This window comes from Myotis nattereri, assembly GCF_964212035.1.
Source record: "Myotis nattereri genome assembly, chromosome: 1".
Taxonomy (NCBI): Eukaryota; Metazoa; Chordata; class Mammalia; order Chiroptera; family Vespertilionidae; genus Myotis; species Myotis nattereri.
The window spans coordinates 53,975,017-53,995,357 of record NC_138075.1 but is presented as its reverse complement, the minus strand read 5'-3'; the positions used below and the strand labels follow the sequence as shown (position 1 = coordinate 53,995,357).

Sequence of the window (20,341 nt, the reverse complement as noted above, 5' to 3'; positions counted from 1 at the left end):
TTCTTTAATTAAATCTTTATGTTCAGATTATTACATTTGTTCCTCTTTTTCCCCCCCATAACTCCCCTCCACCCAGTTCCCACCCCACCCTCCGCCCTCACTCCCCACCCACTGTCCTCATCCATAGGTGCACGATTTTTGTTCAGTCTCTTCCCGCATCCCCCACACCCCTTCCCACCCCAAGAATAGTCAGTCCATTCCCTTTCTATGTCCCTGATTCTATTATAATCACTAGTTCATTCTGTTCATCAGATTATTTATTCACTTGATTTTTAGATTCACTTGTTGATAGATGCATATTTGTTGTTCATAATTTGTATCTTTACCTTTTTCTTCTTCCTCTTCTTAAAGGATACCTTTCAGCATTTCATATAATACTGGTTTGGTGGTGATGAACTCCTTTAGCTTTTTCTTATCTGTGAAGCTCTTTATCTGGCCTTCAATTCTGAATGATAGCTTTGCTGGATAAAGTAATCTTGGTTGTAGGTTCTTGGCATTCATCATTTTGAATATTTCTTGCCACTCCCTTCTGGCCTGCGAAGTTTCTGTTGAGAAATCAGCTGACAGTCGTATGGGTACTCCCTTGTAGGTAACTGAGGTTCTTTCTCTTGCTGCTTTTAAGATTCTCTCTTTGTCTTTTGCTCTTGGCATTTTAATTATGATGTGTCTTGGTGTGGTCCTCTTTGGATTCCTTTTGTTTGGGGTTCTCTGTGCTTCCTGGAGTTGTAAGTCTATTTCTTTCACCAGGTAGGGGAAGTTTTCTGTCATTATTTCTTCAAATAGGTTTTCAATATCTTGCTCTCTCTCTTCTTCTGGCACCCATATAATTTGGATGTTGGTACGCTTGAAGCTGTCCCAGAGGCTCCTTACACTATCTTCGTATTTTTGGATTCTTTTTTCTTTTTGCTTTTCCTGTTGGGTGTTTTTTGCTTCTTTGTATTTCAAATCGTTGACTTGATTCTTGCGATCCTCTAGTCTGCTGTTGGAAGTCTGTATAATATCCTCTATTTCAGTCAGTGTATGCTTAATTTCCAGTTGGTCCTTTATCATAACATTGAGGGTCTGACTAGATTTCTTGAGGATCTCAGTACATTTATCGGCGGTCTCACCAGCCTTTTCGAGGGTCTTACTAAATTTATCGGCGGCTTCTAGAAAGTCCTTGAAAAACCATATAAGTGTGGTTTTGAACTCTATATCCAGTAGTTTGCTTTCCTTCATTTCTGTCATTTGTGTCCTGTTTTTTTGTCTCCGCATTTTTTATGCTTACCTGTTGATAAAGTGGTTTTCTGTGCTAAGTGTCCTCTAGGGCCCAGTGGTTCAGCCTCCCCAATTACATGAGGAGGACACTCTTGGTGCACCCCCTTGTGGTCTTTGTGCACAGTCTTGTTGTAGTTAACACTGGGAGGGAATGACCTCCAGGCCAATTGGCTGTGAGAATCAGCCGTGTCTGCAGTGGGAGAACTTCTGTGCTGGAGACACCCCTCCGGGGCAGGACTTGCTTCAATGAGGCTTTGGTGCTCACTGGGTCTGCCCCCTTAGTGTGTCCTTTCAAGGTCCAAGGAGCTGCAAACTGGATGGTCCCACTCTGACCACTGGGGACACTCGCTCCTGGATCTCTAGGGAGGTGCTAATCTAGCCTTTGCCTGAGGCTACTCAGCAAAAGCCTCCGTGCAGGGCTTGGGCGGGGCGGGTCCCACAGAATCCACAGGGCGGAGCGAGCAGTTATGGCTTCTCTCAGTCCTCTTCTCAGTATCCTGGTAATCGCTGCAAGCACCTCCGAGAGAAAGCTGCCCTCGAGTTCTTCCGATGCCAGACAGTCCGACTTCTCCCGTATGAGTCTGAGTCCCCAAAGACTCACCCAGAACTGGAGCTCAGAGCCTGAGACTCCCTCCCGATTGCAAAAGACCACTGCGTCCTCAGCCGCCAGCCCACTCCTCATGCACCTCCGCACCTTAGTATTTTACTTCCACACTGCTCTTCCTCTGAGTCTCGGTATGCTTTTCTCTTTCCTTCTAGTTGTAGAATTTCCACTCAGCTAGCCTTCCTGATGATGTCTGTTTTATCTTTTATTTGATTTTTTGAAGTGGTTGTGCGAGGCAGCAATTTCCGGTGTTTACCTATGCTGCCATCTTGGTTTCTCTGATTATTTTCATTAGGATGGGATCATCAAAATAAATTTCCGTTGTTATAAATATTTAATGAAAGTGTTATTTTTCCCACTTCCTCCAGTCCCACCATTCTGTTTTCTATCTCTATGAATTTGACTACACTCAGGACCTCATATAAGTGGAATCATACAGTATTTGTCCTTTTGTGATTGGCTTACTTAACATAACGCACTCATGTTCATCCATTTTTAGCATATGTAAGAATTTTCTTCCTTTTAAGGTTGAATAATACTCCATTGTAAGTATATACCACATTTTGTTTAACCCATTCATCTTCTGATAGACCCTTGAATATTGTAAATAATGCTGCCTGAACATGGGTGTATAAATATTTGAGACCCTGCTTTCCCAGTAGCCAGTTTACTTTTATATTTTGTGTTGGTCATCTATACTAATAAAAGAGTAATATGCTAATTAGACCGGACATCTTCTGGGCCTCCTTCTGGACAAAGCCATGGTGTCTGGGGCTGAGGCAGAGGTGGTTAGGGGTGATCAGGCTGGCAGGGGAGGGCAGTTAGGGGGTGATCAGGCCAGCAGGGGAGGGCAGTTAGGGGTGATCAGGCCAGCAGGGTAGGGCAGTTAGGGGTGATCAGGCCAGCAGGGTAGGGCAGTTAGGGGTGGTCAGGCCAGTAGGGGTGCAATTAGGGGCGACCAGGCAGGCAGGCAGTTAGGCAGTCAGGCGAGCGGTTAGGAGTCCCAGATTGCGAGAGGGATGTCTGACTGCCAGTTTACGGGATAGGAGCTAAACTGGCAGTTGGACATCCCCTGAGGGGTCCCAGATTGGAGAGAATACAGGCCGGGCTGAGGGGAGGACCCCCTCTCCCCCGCCGCCGTGCACAAATTTCATGCACCGGGCCTCTAGTTTAGTATAAAAAAATTTTTTTTACCTCATATAGAAAAATAATTGCAAATGGAAGGTATTTAAAATTTAAGTAGTTTTATATAAGTGGATTTTGTAGGTTAATACTAGCCTTTGTCTTGAATCGAGTCTCATGGGAATTCTATCTACTATTCTAGTGTTGATTGTGAAGAAAATGCTTTGAAAATAGCCCATAGAGAGACGCTAACAAAGTATGTTTTGATAAGATAGAATCTTAAATGTAGAATTTTGATAATTCTCAAAGAATGAACATTTCGTAGTTTTGTGCATATCTCTGTGTTTTCAAAACTTTGGTTTCACTTGAGATTGTGCCTAGAGTGTGGTCTTTAGTTAGGTACCCATCATTTCTCTAAGGTGTTTAAAAACTTTTAAAATATATATTAGTCATTTAATATAGGAAATACAGATTCTTCAAAAGAATTAGTTAGGTTCCTACTAACTGAATTAGTAATTAGTAGATTTTACTTGGAAATTGACTTCTTTCCCCTGCTTTTTGTCACTTAACCCTTCAATTGGTAATTCAGTCCCTCCGAAAGAGCTTTGGGAATGCTGGCTAGTTACTGGAGAATTTGGGACATTTTAACTTACTACACATTACATTCTCATTTAAATCACAGAAGACTTAAAAGGAATTTTTTTGAAGAAAAAGAGGTTCTAAAACTAGTGGAATGTTTCTTTTTAAATTCTAGAGTTTTCTCATGCAAGAATGAAACCAAAAAATTCAACTATTTTTATTTTGTCATAAAAAGAAGCTCAGAGGGGTTGGTAAAGTATACCCTGTTAGCAGTCAAGGATGAAAAAGACTGATCTTCAAAACAGAAAAGGGAGAGATGGCTGGATTGAGAGATCTCCATCTCTTTCAAATTTTTATGGGGACTGATGAGAAGGTGAAAATATTGGAACCAAAGCTTCAGAAGGTACATTAAGGAATACAATGAATTCTTTTGTTGTTAATGGTTACCAATCCTTCTCACTTTGACTTTTCCTGTGCAATTTTCATAAGCTTGGATATATTTATTTGGATTCAGATTTAGAAAAAATTTTACTAGGATGAGTTGTCATGTCATTTTGATTAGCTTTGATGTAACTAATGTTGATTTGATATGGGTTGATTTAGTTTGCTATCTTTAAGAATATCTAATCAATGCTCTGATAGAAACCAGTTTTATTAACTTGAACAGTTATTTAACTTGCTTCATTTTCTAAGTTTTATCCTTAAGAACTGAATTCTTTATATTTTCATGAGGTAGTACTAAACTGTAGAAACCTGTGGGGGTTCATCTACTCTTAGAAGTAGCAATGGATGGGGATAAAGATGGAGAGGCCCAAATTATGCCCTAGCCTAAAGTCTCCAAAGATGTATTTTGGTATGGAAATTCTGCAGTATATATAGAGCATTTTATGAAGCAGTGATGAAGATGCTCTGACAGAATTTACTTTCTACTGGTTTCTGAGACAAAGATTGATATACAGCCAGTTCCAGGCAAATACATACACCACTTACTGAATTGTACTCTTCTGTTATACCAAAGAAACATCCATCATGGTATCCTTTTGGATTTATATCTTTCACTTTCTTCTTTCCGTAGGTATGGATGAACGAGGAAGTACACCATCTTGGGGAACAAGTGGTCAACCAAGCCCCTCTTATGACTCATCTAGAGTAAGTGTGCTCATCAACCCTTGATTAAAACTGTAAAGATAATTTGCCAAATAAGTTAAGTTCTTTCATATACAGAACTTTGTTTCTTAAGAGAAATGAAGTTAACTTACATTCATTGGCATATAGAATACCCAGTACCTTCATAAAAGGTTTAATTTTCTATTATCATACATTGAGACTTTATTCTATCTCCTAAAATGAAGAAAATATTCCTGGTGTAATTTCTACACCTAGACTACTTATAATATTCTGCTAAAATTGTAAGAGCTTGGAATGCCTCACTAAATATTCCTCATACATAGCCATTTTTCTTCATGTATTGTTTATTTGTTTTGAGAGATGGTACTAGCTTTCAAAGTACCAGTTTCTAGTCTCCTCTCTCCCATACTTGCTCCAGTAGTCATCAGCTGTTTATATTAGGGATGCTATAGCCCTGTCTCTTAGAAGCATATCAAAACACATATAACAGATGACATTTCTTGGTTGGCAGTTAAGAGAAAATAGGACCAAGCTAATGTTCTATACAATGAAAGGTCAGTAGATTAGAGGTTCTTCCAGCAATGAGCAAACAACAAATAAAATCCCGTGAAACTTTAAAATATTAAATTGAGAGATTGAAAATTGAACCAAAGAGTTGGCAAAAAAAATTAAACGCTGTAGTCCCAGTCTCCCTGATAAATTGGTGAGGTTAAGATATACCTTTCCCAAAAGGTCATACTTTGAATGATTAATGAACATTTATTTCTCTCAAAATTAACCAAGAGAAGATAGACAAACATAAAATTTAAGGGTACTTAACCCTAGAAGCAAATTGGCTTTAAGTGAAAGGAAAACTGAATCAATGTTATTGGAGTTCATAGTCTCCATATGAGTTATATTGTTTGGCATTGAAAAATGCTGACTTAAATACTTACTAAAGTATGTGGTTTTGCTATTACATCACTGTAGCCTATGTTTAATTTATTTTAAATACTTTCGGAAGAACTAGGATAGTCATTTGTAATACAGAAAGATATAGAGAATGACTGTTAAAAGTTTTAGTATTTCCTTTTCAGGAATCAGTGATGAGAAAGCCGAGTTGTAGTGTAAAAAGCACTGTCCTCTCTATCACAAGACTTGGATTTACTGTTGACTTTACTGTGCACTTGACATTTAGTCTTGGACACCTTATTTAAATTGGGAATAGTTCAATGTGTTGATATTTAAATTTCTTTCCAGGTTTAAAGGTTTTTTGATTCTTTGAATAATACTGTGAATAGGAAAGGCTGGTTTCCTGTTTAGATTTTGAAATAGGGATTTTACATAGTGGAGAACATAATACTGTTCATTAACATTGGATTATATTTTTCTTTTTAATGAAATTTATTGGGTGACACTGGTTAATAAAATTATATAGGTTTCAAGTGTACAATTGTATGATTATTTTCTTTCAGAGGCTTGAGTTACTGTGTGATAACATGTCATTTCTTAAAATGCATTGAACGATGCCATTGGACTTTATATTTACTTTTAAGTTTTCAATATTTTTCTAGTTGAGCATTAAGCAGGATTTTGGGAGAGGAGAACATGATCTTGTATCTAAGCATTTACTAGTAGTATATGTTCATGATCCTGCAATAAAGTCTTCTAGAGATGGACTTCAAAGCAAATCTTGCTTTTCTTGTTGTCATTTGATATGTAGGTCAAATGTGAAATGCCATTTTCACTCTTCATTTATTTTTTTGAGTGTATATTGTGTGCAGCGAGAAGTTAAATTTACTTTATAGTGAACTAGTTTTCTATTTTCAAAACAAGATTAATCTCTAGATATTCCCAGTCTGCCATACAAATGTAAATATGTGTGTGTGTGTGTGTGTGTGTGTGTGTGTGTGTATAGCCATCCCTACCTATCTACTGTAAGGTCAGCTAAATAAGTGATATAATGCTAACCCTTCTTAAGTTTTTTTCCCATTAAAATCCACTCTTCCAATAACTTTTCTCCTATGCCAGTCATGATTTTGAGCCTAAAAGGATTTAGTGGGCTAGTTAAGAAGTTATGTTTTATTTACAGTTTCAAACCATTTATTTTTACCCTGAGTTCTTCTCACCAGCATAGACATTTGTGGGTGTCTTTGAAACTGTCCACAGAAGTTCTTTATAGGAAAATTATCAACTTTTGGGGGTTTATTATTAAACATCATTCACTATCTTGATCACATTTTTTCATAAGGTAAAGATGGATATAATTTTGTAAATAAGAATCTCAGTTAACCAGAGTACATCATTCTCCTGAATATTTTAGTATGTTAAGTTTTTTAAAATTCAGAAATAAGTATTGGTGTTGGCTAAAAACCAGTTTGACACATTTTATTGAAAGTATTAACAAGTCAATTTAAACTTTAATAAAATATGTGAGTGAAATTTCTTTAGATTTTACCATATTATATAAATAATACCTTTCTATCATAGCAAATTGAACCATTTAAAAAATAACATAACTTTACATTAATAATAGAAAACTTTTAATTTTGTAATATTTGAAAACACTTTACACAATAGAAGTAAAGAGGCCACAATAGAAGATACTTTAACACACATGAATAAACTCAAAATGGATAAAAGACTTAAATGTTAGTCATGAAACCATAAAAATCCTACAAGAAAATGTAGGCAGCAAATTATCAGACATCTCATGTAGCATAATTTTCACAAATACACTACCTAGAGCAAGAGAAACAAAGGAAATAATAAACAAATGGGACTATATCAATCTAAAAAGCTACTGCACAGCAAAAGAAACCAACATCAAAATGAAAAGGGAACCCACTGTATAGGAGAACATATTTGCTAATGATATATCCGATAAGGGTTTAATTTTCAAATATATAAAGTACTCATACAACTCAACAAAAGGGAGACAAACAATCCAATTAAAAAATGGCAGAGGACCTAAACAGACACTTCTCCAAAGAGGACATACAGATGGACAATAAACATGAAAAAATGCCCAAAGTCACTCACTAATCATCAGAGAGATGCAAATTAAAACAACAATGAGGTACCACTTCACACCTACTACAAACGCTACCATCAATCGATCAACAAACAACAAGTGCTGGCGAGGTTGTGGAGGAAAAAGAAACCCTAGTACACTGCTTATGGGAATGCAGACAGTACTGCCACTATGGAAAGCAGTATGTAGTTTCCTCAAAAAATTAAAAATGGAACTGCTGTTTGACTCAGTGATCCCACTTCTAGGAATATATCAATTCCAATCAGAAAGAATGTATGTACCCCAATGTTCATAGTAGCATTATTTAGAATAGCTAAGATGTGGAAACAACCCAAGTGCACATCAGTAGATGAGTGTATAAAAAAAACTGTGGGATACTATGGGATACTATGCAGCTGTAAAAAAAGGATATCTTAATCTTTGAGACAGCATGGAAGGACCTTGAGAGTATTACGCTAAGCAAAATAAGCCAGTCAGATAAAGATAAGTATCACATGATCTCACTTATATATGGAATGTAGTGAACAAAATAAACGATGAACAAACTAGAGCCAGAAGCATAGAAACATGGAACAGGCTGACAAATTTCAGTGGAAAGGGGGCATAGAAGGGGCAAGAAGAGATTAGCCAAAGAATTTAGTGTATACTGGAGGCCTGGTGCATGAATTCGTGCACAGGTGGGGTCCCTCTGGACGACCTGCAGGGATCAGGCCAAATCCCATAGGCCAACGCCACCTGCAGCTCCTACCTGCTGCTCCTGCTCATCCCGGCCCCACTGTGCCTGCCATGGGCTCGCGTCCAATCAGTCCCGATCTGGGGAAGCTCGTGCTGCCACAGCAGGGCTCACCAGCCATGAGCCCTGCATCTGGTGCCCTCCCAAGGGGAGTGGCCTGCGGGATCTTGCTGAAACTGGCTCTCCGACGTCCCTGAGGGCCCACAGATTGCGAGAGGGTGCAGGCCAGGCCAAGAGACCCCACTGGTGCACGATCTGGCTGACGAGGGACTGTGGGAGGGCTCCAGGGTGTGTCCGGTCCATCTCGCTCAGTCCCAATTGGCCAGGCCCCAGCAGCAAGCTAACATACTGGTCAGAGCATATGCCCCCTGGTGGTCAGTGCACGTCATAGCAAGCAGTTGAGCAGCCTTAGCATATCATTAACATATTACGCTTTGATTGGTTGGTTGGTTGTTCTGCTGTTTGGTCTATTTGCATATTACCCTTTTATTATATCGGATTAGAGGCCCGGTGCACAAAAATTTGTGCACTCGGGGGGAAGGGGGGTCCCTCAGCCCGGCCTGTGCCCTCTCGCAGTCTGGGACCCCCCTCGGAAGATAACCACCTGCTGGCTTAGGCCTGCTCCCGGGTGGCAGAGGGCAGGCCCAATCCCTAGGTGCAGCCCCTGGTCGGGCTCAGGCAGGGCCGATTGGGGAGTTGGGACGCCGCCCCTGTCATGCACAGAGCAGGGCGGATTGGGAGGTTGTGATGCCACCCTCAGTCACGCTCAGGGTAGGGCTGATAGGGGGGTTGGGGCACCGCCCCCTGTCACTTACAGAGCAGGGCCAATCAGGGGGTTGGGGCGCTGCCCCTGTCACTTACAGAGCAGGGCCCATCAGGGGGGTTGGGGCTCCGTACCCTTCACACACAGAGCAGGGCCGATCAGGGGGTTGGGGAGCTCCCCCCTGTCACGCACAGTGTAGGGCTGATAGGGGAGTTGGTGCACCGCCCCCTGTCACACACAGAGCAGGGCGGATCAGGGGGTTGGGGTGCTGCACCCTGTCACACTCAAGGCAGGGCCGATGGGAGGTTATGGCTCTACCTCATCACACACAGAGCAGGGCCCGTGGAGGGCGGTTGGGGCGTCGCCCTCTATCACCCACAGAGCAGGGCCGATCAGGGGGTTGGGGCGCCGCCACTCTCACACTCAGGTCAGGGCCGATGGGGAGGTTATGGCTCTACCCGTCACACACACAGCAGGGCCTGGCAGTGGGGTGGGGGGGGGTGGGGGTGGGGGGGCGCAGCACCCTGTCACACACAGAGCAGGGCCGATCAGGGGGTTGGGGCACTGCAGCCTGTCACACACAGAGCCGCAGGGTGATCAGGGGGTTGGGAAGCTCCCCCCTATCAGGCACAGAGCAGGGCTGATCAGGGGGTTGGGGCACCTTCCCCTGTCACGAACAGAGCAGGGGGGATAGGGAGGTTGTGGCCTCGCCCCCTGTCACACACAGAGCCGCAGGGCCATCAGGGGGTTTGGGCGCTGATCCCGGTGCTGGGAGGCCTCGCGGCTCCGCTGATCCCGGTGCTGGGAGGCATATTACCCTTTTACTATATAGGATAGAGGCCTGGTGCACGGGTGGGGGCCGGCTGGTTTGCCCTGAAGGGTGTCCTGGATCAGGGTGGGGGTCCCCACTGGGGTGCCTGGCCAACCTGGATGAGGGGCTGATGGCTGTTTGCAGCTGTTCACACACCCTTCAGATTGGGGGTCCCCACTGGGGTTCCTGGCCAATCTTGGTGAGGGGCTGAGGGCTGTTTTCAGGCTGGCAGGTGACTGAAGCTCCCAACCGCTCCTTTTTTTCATTCTGGGCCAGCTTTAGCTCTGAGGCTCCAGCTGTTAGGCCTCCGCTACTGTAAGCAGGTTTCTGGCCTTTGTTTACCTTCTGTATTTGAAACAATGTTTCGATCCTATTGGCTGAAGCCCCGCGACTAAAGCAGTTTTCTGGGGTTTTGTTTAGCTTCTGTATTTGTAACATAGTTTCTTAGAGTTGCAGCTCAGAGGCCAGCAGCAGCAGGCGGGGAACATTGGAGTCCTCCATCACTGAAGCAAGCAAGCCTCATGTTAGCTTCAAGCTGCTTGGCTGCCGGCTGCCATCTTGCCTGGTAGTTAATTTGCATATCGCCCTGATTAGCCAATGGGAAGGGTAGCGGTCGTATGCTAATTACCATGTTTCTCTTTTATTAGATAGGATATGCATAACCTGTGGACACAAATGATAGTGCAGTAGGCTTGGAAATGGGAGGGGTAGGATAGAGGAGTTCGAATGGTGGACAAGGCGGGACATATGTAATACTTTGAACAGTAAAGATAAATAAAAAAAGAATGATAAAACATATGATATTAAATCACATGGATTCAAAGGTACTATTCTCGTCCTTCTCTACCCTCACTCAAAACTATAAGGAACAAAATAATAATTTTGTGTGGTACTATAAAACGATATTTGGCACATTAACTCTATTAATACTGTGTTTTACTATGTATTTTACTGTGTAAGCTTGACTACACAAATCATATAGGTTGAAGTTTTTATTTAACAGCTTTTCAAGGGGAATGTTCTCATCATTGTGTTAGTCTTATATCCATTCTCTCAGAGGTAGGAAAAGTTACTCCAGCAGGGTTCCTGTCTAGAGTATCGGCCAAGTCCACCAGAAAAGTAACCTCACAATGTACAATATGGTTGAATTTCTGGTTTTCAGAACTACCCACATCACATCATTCAGTGCAGACTTTTGGTTAGGGAGACTCAGAAATAAAAACTATATCTAATGGTATAGAAGAAATGGCTAGCATTCTTAGGAAATGTGGAGATGAGACAGAACATGCTTGAGACACTCAGATGGAAGTAGCATAGTACTTGTGGCATGTACCTCAGACTTCTCTACTTCAGTTAAGAGTCCTGGTTTCTGTGCTGTTGAACTATAGCTCACCTGTGTAGAACAACGACACTTATGAACAGATAAAAAATCATTGTGATGTGACTAGCACTGTTAATTTCAGAAATAGGTGAAAGTGGTAATCAAGATCAAAGCACCAAAGATTGAAAGGGACAGTTAAATCTCAATTAAGACATGACCAAAAGTCATATTTAAAGAGTTTGTCCTGCCTCTTCCTTGTTTTTTATCCTTTCCTGCAAACATATGTTTTCTATATTTTTCATTGTAGTAGACATAAAGGCCTGAGAATATCGTGATTTTTCTTAGTAACTATAGTGTTCATGGTTTATTCCAGTTTCAGATTTATTTTCCTCTTTAGAAGGCAGAGGCTAAGAGCACAGATTCTGGAGCCACACTGTTTGGGTATGAATCCCAGTCCTGCCATTCACTACCTGTGTGATTATGGACAAGTTATTTAAAGTCCCCATATCTCAGTTTACTCATCTGTGAAATGGGGATAATATGACTATTTTAAAAGGCTGTTGCAAGGATTAAATGAGATAATAATGATATTTAGATCAGGGTCTGGTACATATTGAGTGCTTTATAAGTATTGGCTTTAATCATGTATATCAGAATTAATCAACTAGGTGTATATGTAACAATTAAACACATTTAAATCAATAAATACATTTGCTGCATTCCATGTGCAATGACTCAGAATTATTTGCTGATTCAGTGCTGCTTAATTTACTTTTTTTAGATGTGTAAAGGACATAAATAAAGTTTATTTCCTTTCTCTTTAGTTGTCTCATTCTTTAGAATATAGAATTCTTCTGACAAAAACATTTATATAAATGGTTTTGTCGGTCTAGTATAATGCTTTTTATATAATGGGTGCTCAGTACTTTTTTGCTGCTTAAAATGAAATTGTGTTTGGAGATCAAGGGAGAAAGGAAACGAAGTTGACTTAAGATGGTAAAGCTTGAAGTGGATGGTGGTGATATTAATGACAATAGGCCTTTATTCTGTGCTTACAAATTATTGACCTGATTGGTGACACAACCTAGTGAAGCATTTTATTTAATACTGGAGGCCCGGTGCATGAATTCGTGCATGGGTGGGGTCCCTCTGGGTGGCCTGCAGTGATCGAGCCGAATCCCGCAGGCCAAAGCCACCTGCAGCTCCTACCTGCCGCTTCTGCTCATCCCGTCCCCACTGTGCTTGCTGCAGGCTTGCGCCCAATCAGACTTAGGGGAAGGCTCTCACTGCTGCAGCAGTGCTCGCCAGCCATGAGCTCTATGTCTAGTGCCCTCCCAAGGGGAGTGGCCTGCAGGATCGGGCTGAAGCCAGCTCTCTGACATCCCCTGAGGGGTCCCAGATTGTGAGAGGGCTCAGGCCAGGCAGAGGGACCCCACAGGTGCATGATAGAGACTGGGAGGGAAGCGGGAGGGCTCCAGGGCATGTCCCGCCCATCTCGCTCGTCCCGATTTGCCAGACCCCAGCAGCAAGCTAACATATTTGTCAGAGCATCTGCCCCCTGGTGATCAGTGCACGTTATAGTGACTGGTTGACCAGTTGACTATCTGCCCCCTGATGGTCACTGCATGTCATAGCAAGCTGTTGAGCAGCCTTAGCATATCATTAGCATATTATGCTTTGATTGGTTGTTCAGTTGTTCTGCTGTTTGGCCTGTTTGCATATTACCCTTTTATTATATGGGACTAGAGGCCCGGTGCACAAAAATTTGTGCACTCGGCGGGGTGGGGGGTCCCTCAGCCCAGCCTGTGCCCTCTTGCAGTCTGGGACCCCACGGGGGATGACCACCTGCTGGCTTAGGCCTGCTCCCCGGGGGATTGGGCCAAAGATGGCAGTCAGACATCCTTCTGGCAGCCAGGCAGCCCTCGGGGGATGTCCACTTGCCAGGGGGAGCAGACCTAAGCTGCAGTCAGACATCCTTAGCACTGCTGAGGAGGCAGAAGAGGCTCCCACCACCACCGTTCTACTGGCAGCCATCAGCCTGGCTTGTGGCTGAGCAGAGTTCCCCCATTTGGGAGCACACTGACCACCAGAGGGCAGCTCCTGCATTGAGCGTCTGCCCCCTGGTGGTCAGTGTGTGTCATAGTGACCAGTCATTCCCAGTCTTTCTGCTGTTAGGGTCAGTTTGCATATTACCCTTTTACTATATAGGATAGAGGCCTGGTTCATGGGTGGAGGCCGGCTGGTTTGCCTTGAAGGGTGTCCCAAATCAGGGTGGGGGTCCTGCTTGGGTGCCTGGCCAGCCTGGGTGAGGGGCTGATGGCTGTTTTCAGCTGGTCACACCCCCTTCAGGGTGGATGTCCCCACTGGGATGCCTGGATGAGGGGCTGATGGCTGTTTTCAGGGTGGCCACACCCTCCTCAGGGTGAGGGTCCCCATTGGGTTGCCTGACCAGTCTGGGTGAGGGGCTGAGGGCCGTTTTCAGGCTGGCTAGGACTGAAAATCCCAGCCTCTCCTTTTTTTCCTTTTTTTTTTTTTATTCTGGGATTTATTTATCTTCTATAATTGAAACTTCGTTGCTGTCATTGGAGCTGAGAGCCAGCTTCAGCTCTGAGGCCACGGCCGGCTGAAAGCAGGTATCTGGGGTTTGTTTAGCTTCTATAATTGAAACATTGTTGCTTTCGGAGCTCAGAGCCGGGCCGTGGTAGGCAGGGAACCTTGGCTTCCTCCATCACTGGAGCAAGCAAGTCTCCTGCTTGCTTCAGCTGCGTAGCTGCCAGCCACTATCTTTGTTGGCAGTTAATTTGCATATCGCCCTGATTAGCCAATGGGAAGCATAGCGGAGGTATGGTTAATTACCCTTTTTGTCTTTTATTAGATAGGATTATATAGGATTACAGCCTCTGGAGAGTTGTACTCTGTGACCTAGGACAAGTTACTTAACCTCCTTGTGCCTTGGGATTCTCATCTCTATAATTATGATAATTTTACAAATACCTTGTAGGGTTTTGGTAAATATGAAATGTAATAATAGCTATTAAGTATTTTATTGATTCAGTAAGTGAAAGCTGCTATTAATATTATTAGCACCATTATTATCTTTCAATATCTAATATTTCATTGTATGTTACAATAGACGTATTCTGTTTCTGAAATATAGTCTGATTTTAGTTCATGGAAATCTCAAAGGGCCATCTCATCTTGGTTTTCCTGCCTCCTAGCTCTGCTACACAACTTAGGCCTAGCTCAAAGTACTGAAGTACCATTCGGGTTTGCACCCTGTGCTAGGGGTTATTATAGAGCTCACAGGAGAGAGAAGTCTTCTTGTTAGCACTCTTTTCTAAGGTAGAATTTTTGATTTCTCACTCTAAAAGGTAGATAAGTTCATTTGTAGGTCACTACTAATAGAAATTATATTTATAGGCATCAGGAGTAGGCATTTTAATCATGAGTATTTTTCAGGTTATATATAATCTATTATGGTAGTTATTTTGGGAAAGAAGTAACATTCAGTTGAATAAGGTGTGAGTGCGTATTTTTTCTAATTGCTAAATTTCCACCAGTTCCCTCCCTCCCCCCTTATCTTTATATTATGGTTTGTAGAATGAAACAGTCATGTCCATGTTGCTCTTCCTTCCGCCTCTATTTTGTGTTATTATAGAGTTTTCAAGATTAGAAGGTATGTTAGTTACTTATATCCAATGCTTTTATTTTATAGATGAGGAAACTAAGACTTAATGAGTTTGAGATTTTACTAGTTTGTGATGTGTGCTTTTGATACAAACTACCCATGAGATTTGTTTGGATTTCTCAACTTGAAGAACTGTCTTAAATTTTCTGCCATACACTAAAGCAGTGGTTCTCAACCCTCCTAATGCCGCGACCCTTTAATACAGTTCCTCATGTTGTGGTGACCCCCAACCATAAAATTATTTTCGTTGCTACTTCATAACTGTAATTTTGCTACTGTTATGAATCATAATGTAAATATCTGATATGCAGGATGTATTTAGGCGACCCCTGTGAAACGGTCATTCGACCCCCAAAGGTTGAGAACCGCTGCACTAAAGGAATGAGAGAAGAGAGAGGAGAAAGGTGAAAGAGAAGAGGATCTGTAATTGATATCCCAAAAGAGGACATGGGACAGGATATGGTAAAAATAAATTTGCTTAGCAAGTATAGTGTATTGGGAGGCAGAATAGCATAGAATTTAAGAGCCTGAATATTGAAGTCAGGCTGTTGGGGTTCTATTTCTGGCACTTCTACTTGTAGTTCTGTGAACCTGGCATGTTTTTCTCTTTACCTTAAACTCACCCCCCCCCCTTTTCTCATTGATAGAAGGGTGCTGGCTACTAATAATAACTACCTAACTAAGTTCCATACTTAGGCCTATTAGTGGAGGAGGGGAAAAGTAGTTATGTGGTAATGAGTTGGCTTTAAAATACTTGGTTTAGCTGCTGTATATGACTCAGCACATAATAATTGTAGGGACTTTTTATTAAGGGATAAACAGTAGGTACATTTAGAGTTCTTTCATTTTAATACATACTATTCTGTCTCAGTGAGGGGATATGAGGGTTTGGTTTATTTGAAAAAGCAACCATTTTTCAGACCAATTGTCAGGAATACACATGGATGGCAGCTTGATAAACTAGGTCAGGTAGAAAATGAAAATATGAGGGTACAAGGATTTAAGAGTTGCTCTAGCCTCCTAAGACTCATACAGAAAGCCATAGATCAGGTACTTGGGATAAGGAAAACCAAAATAATAAAAAATTTAGCTAGAGTAAACATACAGCTTTCAGCTTTTATGAAAATTAAATTGAATTCATAAGGATACCTTATCTGGCTGAGTTTAGTATTATTTCTCTAGGACTCCTGAACCATTTCCACCAGATGTGGCTAAAGGAATATTTAATTTTGCTCAGTGCTCTCTCCATATTTAGCAGGTATTTAGCATCTTTTCATTCATGTGGAAGAGCTAGACTAGCAGCCACTCTATAGTTTGACAAATAGCGAGCTGGAGATGGGATAATAGAGCCTTAGTTCCCCTCACATGCTATTGATAAAAATACAGAGAGGTCATTTTGATCCCAGGAAGGGTTGGACTGGCTTGAATTTTGGGAGAACCTGGCATGTTGTTCATTTACATTTTAAGGTCCAGGCCTTCAGAATGAATATCTAAGGGTAGAGAGGACCTGTGGTTTTCATCTTCCAGCAGAGCACAGTGGGAACCACCATTGTAAGTAAGGATAATAAGGTTGTCTGCCTGCTTTTAAGTAGCTTGTGACTTACTGTGGTCCTGAGTTTCAGTTTGTTGGTATTTTTAAATCACTCAATTTCTTAAATGTAAAACATGAGTAAATATATATTTTAGAGTTCAGGAATTATGGTTAGAAATACAAGTCATATTTGCCTAAAGAATTAAATCAGTTATCAAACTTTAACTCTTTTAAGGCAGCAAATAATTAATTAGCAAATTAATCTCATTGGTAAACATGGGATTACAGGAGAGGGAGAGATGACTTTGGATGGTAATAGAAGAGGAAGTATTTGAATAGTATATTATAGGACAGATAGCATTTGTATGAATAAAGTTGAAATGAAGATAACTTTCTGGAAATGTGGAATGATGGAACCACAAGTACAAATGCTTCCAAATTACGAAATTCAGTAAATTGTAAATCATCTTGCTTTGTAGGTAAACAGTGTGGTTAGGCAGATAACCTTTCTATAGAAGAAATACAGTCTATCTTTGGGAAGAAGAGAGCCAGTTAAAATTAGACTTTTATACAGGTCATGACACAAAGTGCTCTATAAAGATCAATATGTTGAGGTATGAAGGATGGAACCAGTGTAAAAGGGTGACAATAAATAAGATGATCTGGCAAGATGTTACTACCCAGGCCCACTTGTGATGAGATAAAATTTGGATTAGGATGGTAGGATCAAGGTCACAAAGTAATGGAAAGAAGAGAGATTTCACAAAGGGAACAAAACAAAACAAAACTGGCACACTTGGTAACTAGGGGAGATAAAAAATCATTTAGACTTACTGTCTCCAGAGTAATGACTCCCGAACTAAACTTCATGTATTTTAGTTAGGCTTTGACAGGTTAGCTGTGGTTGTGTTATACAACTACTAGATTATCTGATATTGATAGTTTTCCTTATAAATGGGAAAATCTAGCTGTGTTAATAAAAATTAAATAAAATAATTTTTACTTACTGACCCCCATTAGCATTGATGGGTACTAAAGTTTAGTGTTCACTCTCCTTCAGAGTAGATATTTCCTTTCTCTAAATTGTTTATGGTTTGCTTTTTTATTTTGAAGAAGGAAATGGTGTTCAAATGGACAATATGGAGTTCAAATGCAATAATTAGAAAGGACATACAGATTTTGAAATAGTATTTTATGCCTCTTGATCTCAGGTACAAAACACAAGATGAAGCAGTTAAATAGCAAAGCAAGACAGGAGGGACAGAGAATTAAAGTAAGTGTTTTATATATATTGCATCTATGTTCCCATTAATCTCTGTTTTGTTATATAACTGCTCCTTCTGAATGTTCTGAATGTGAAGGAAACTATGGGTATGAAAAGGGAGTATTTTAAAGTTAGGGTTGAATAAACCCATGAGAGAAATGTTTGTTAAGATTGGTTGCATTCAAAACGGCACCTGACTATATATTGTAATCTTAATGTTCTTGGGTAACAAAATAATTGGGTTAAAAATGATATACACTTCTTCAAATCACATACCTATCAGATTGTTGATGGTTCCATTTTAAGCCAGTCAAACCTCTTTTTTCAGTCTAGCCATTCTAGGTACAATGCCAGTTGAGATGCTCTAATATAGATCTTCTGGAAAGAGCCTTTCTCACCTCACCGTGAGTTTCACTTTGTATGTCTATGAAATAGCATGTTTATCAGGATTGATCTTTGCAAGTCTCTCTTTTTTTCTTCTCATTGTTTAGTCTTTAAAGTTAACAAATAGAAGTCAAAACATATTAATCTTTTAAAATCTCTCTTGTGTCCCTTTTTGTAATTGATGAGGTCCTAGTTTCTGATGGCTTTTTAATTATTTCTTATAAACTTCGGAAATAATTTAGGATAGAGTCTGGCTGAATACATTTTTAGGCCTGCTTAGCCTATTTTTATTAATAACAATAATCATAACCAGCATTTGTCACAATATAGTTTAAGACCTTTCATGTGATGCCTATTCTAAGTTTCATACCAGCTCACCAAGAAGTCATTTTAAAAATCCTATACATTTCCCCCCTTTATTTTATTTTATTTTATTTTTCTATCACCATTTATCCCACATATACCCTCTTCCACTTCTACCCACTCCCCTACCCCTCCTGTAGTCACCACACGGTTATCCCTGTCCATGAGTTCTTTCTCTTTTATTTCTTTTTTTGCAAACCTACCCCTACCACAATACCCCCCACCAGAGTTGTCTACCTACTCTCTCTATCTATGAGTCTGTCCCTATTTTGCTTATTTGTTCAGTTCATTAGATTCTGCATATGAATGAAATCATGTACTTTTCGTTCTCTGACTGGCTTATTTCACTTAGCATAACAGGTCCATCCATGCAGTAACAAAGGGTGAAATTTTCTTTCTGTTTGCAGCTGAGTAGTATTCTGTTGTGTAAATGTACCATAGCAATTTTATATACTCTTCTACTAATGGACACAAGTTGCTTCCAAATCTTGGCTATTCTAAATAATGCTGCAATGAACATAGGGATACATACATTCTTTCGAGCTAGTATTTCGGGTTTCTTCAGATAAATTCCCAGAAGTGAAATTCCTGGGTCATAGGGCAGTTCCATTTTTAATTTTTTTTTTCATATGTATATTGGAAATCTGTATGTCCTCTTTGGAGAAGTGTCTATTTAGGTCTTTTGCCCATTTTTAAATTGGATTGTTTGTTTTGGTGTTGAGTTTTATAAGCTCTTTATAAATTTTGGATATTAACCTCTTATCAGATGTATTGGTGAATATGTTCTCCCATTCAGTAGGTTGTCTTTTCATTTTGTTGATAGTTTCTTTTGCTGTGCAGAAACTTTTGAGTTTAATGTAGTCCCATTTGTTTATTTTTGTTTCCCTTGCCTGAGGAGATGTGTAAAATAAATATTGCTGTGAGAAATATCCAAGATTTTACTAGCCTTTGTTTTCTTCTAGGAAAAATCCTGTACATTTTATAAGTCAAGGAAATTTAGGCTCAGAGAATATAGAAAACTTACCAGATATTAAATATCTAAGACTAATATGACTCTAAATTACTGTTTCTTTCTATCATATTACATTTGCTGAAGTATAAAAGAGACCCCAAACAGTTGTTATTTCTACTTATCAAGGACTTTAAAGATAGATACTCTAGAGTAGTGTAATATCTGGGGTTTATTAAGTAGTGTATAAGTGTTCCTCTTTTTACATCCAGTTTCATGAAAAGTATACAGATCCCTTTTGATGCAAAACCATGTTAGGAGTTTTATAATCTTGGATGCTCCTTAGGGAGGAAGCTGGAATATGTCCTGAACAAAATGAGGGACCTATTCTAGTTTACAAAATTGAAACTGTTGGAAAACTTTACTATCTTACAGATTTTGGGATTTGGAGATTATTGTGGGAAAAAGTATGTAGCCCAGATTCATAGGAATGTAAATTCAAAAAGAAGAGGCTTTAGTTTCTCAAAAATTTTTTAAAGGTTATCTACATCATAGATGACCTAAATGAGATTGATTATATCGTCAAACATAGCATAATCAATTAATTTTATTTCCTTTTGTGATATATTTTTGTAGTCATTTATTCTAACGTTTTCTGAAAATAAGCTTGCAAGGTTTTCCTTTAATTTATTGAACTAATGTTTAATCTTTTGTGTTATCAAATGAAGTAATTATTTGGATGTGGTTTTATATTGTAATCAATATGCTACATTTTGCATGAAGCAGAACGTATTCTTGGTGTTTAGGAAATTATTTAGTGATTAAACAATA

At 40.3% G+C, this 20,341-nt stretch overlaps 1 protein-coding gene across 3 annotated transcripts in view; it reads left to right on the top strand.

Moving 5' to 3' along the window:
- Positions 1 to 20,341, top strand: part of TCF12 (transcription factor 12) — a 361,079-nt gene that overhangs the window by 125,771 nt on the left and 214,967 nt on the right. For 2 of the 3 annotated variants that reach the window (XM_081093085.1, XM_081093086.1), the window contains exon 4: positions 4,638 to 4,711. In XM_081093085.1, coding sequence (XP_080949211.1) covers positions 4,638 to 4,711 — 74 coding nt within the window. Of the gene's footprint in view, positions 1 to 4,637; positions 4,712 to 17,761; positions 17,824 to 20,341 lie in introns of all 3 variants that reach the window. The other variant, XM_081093087.1, reaches the window with a different exon arrangement.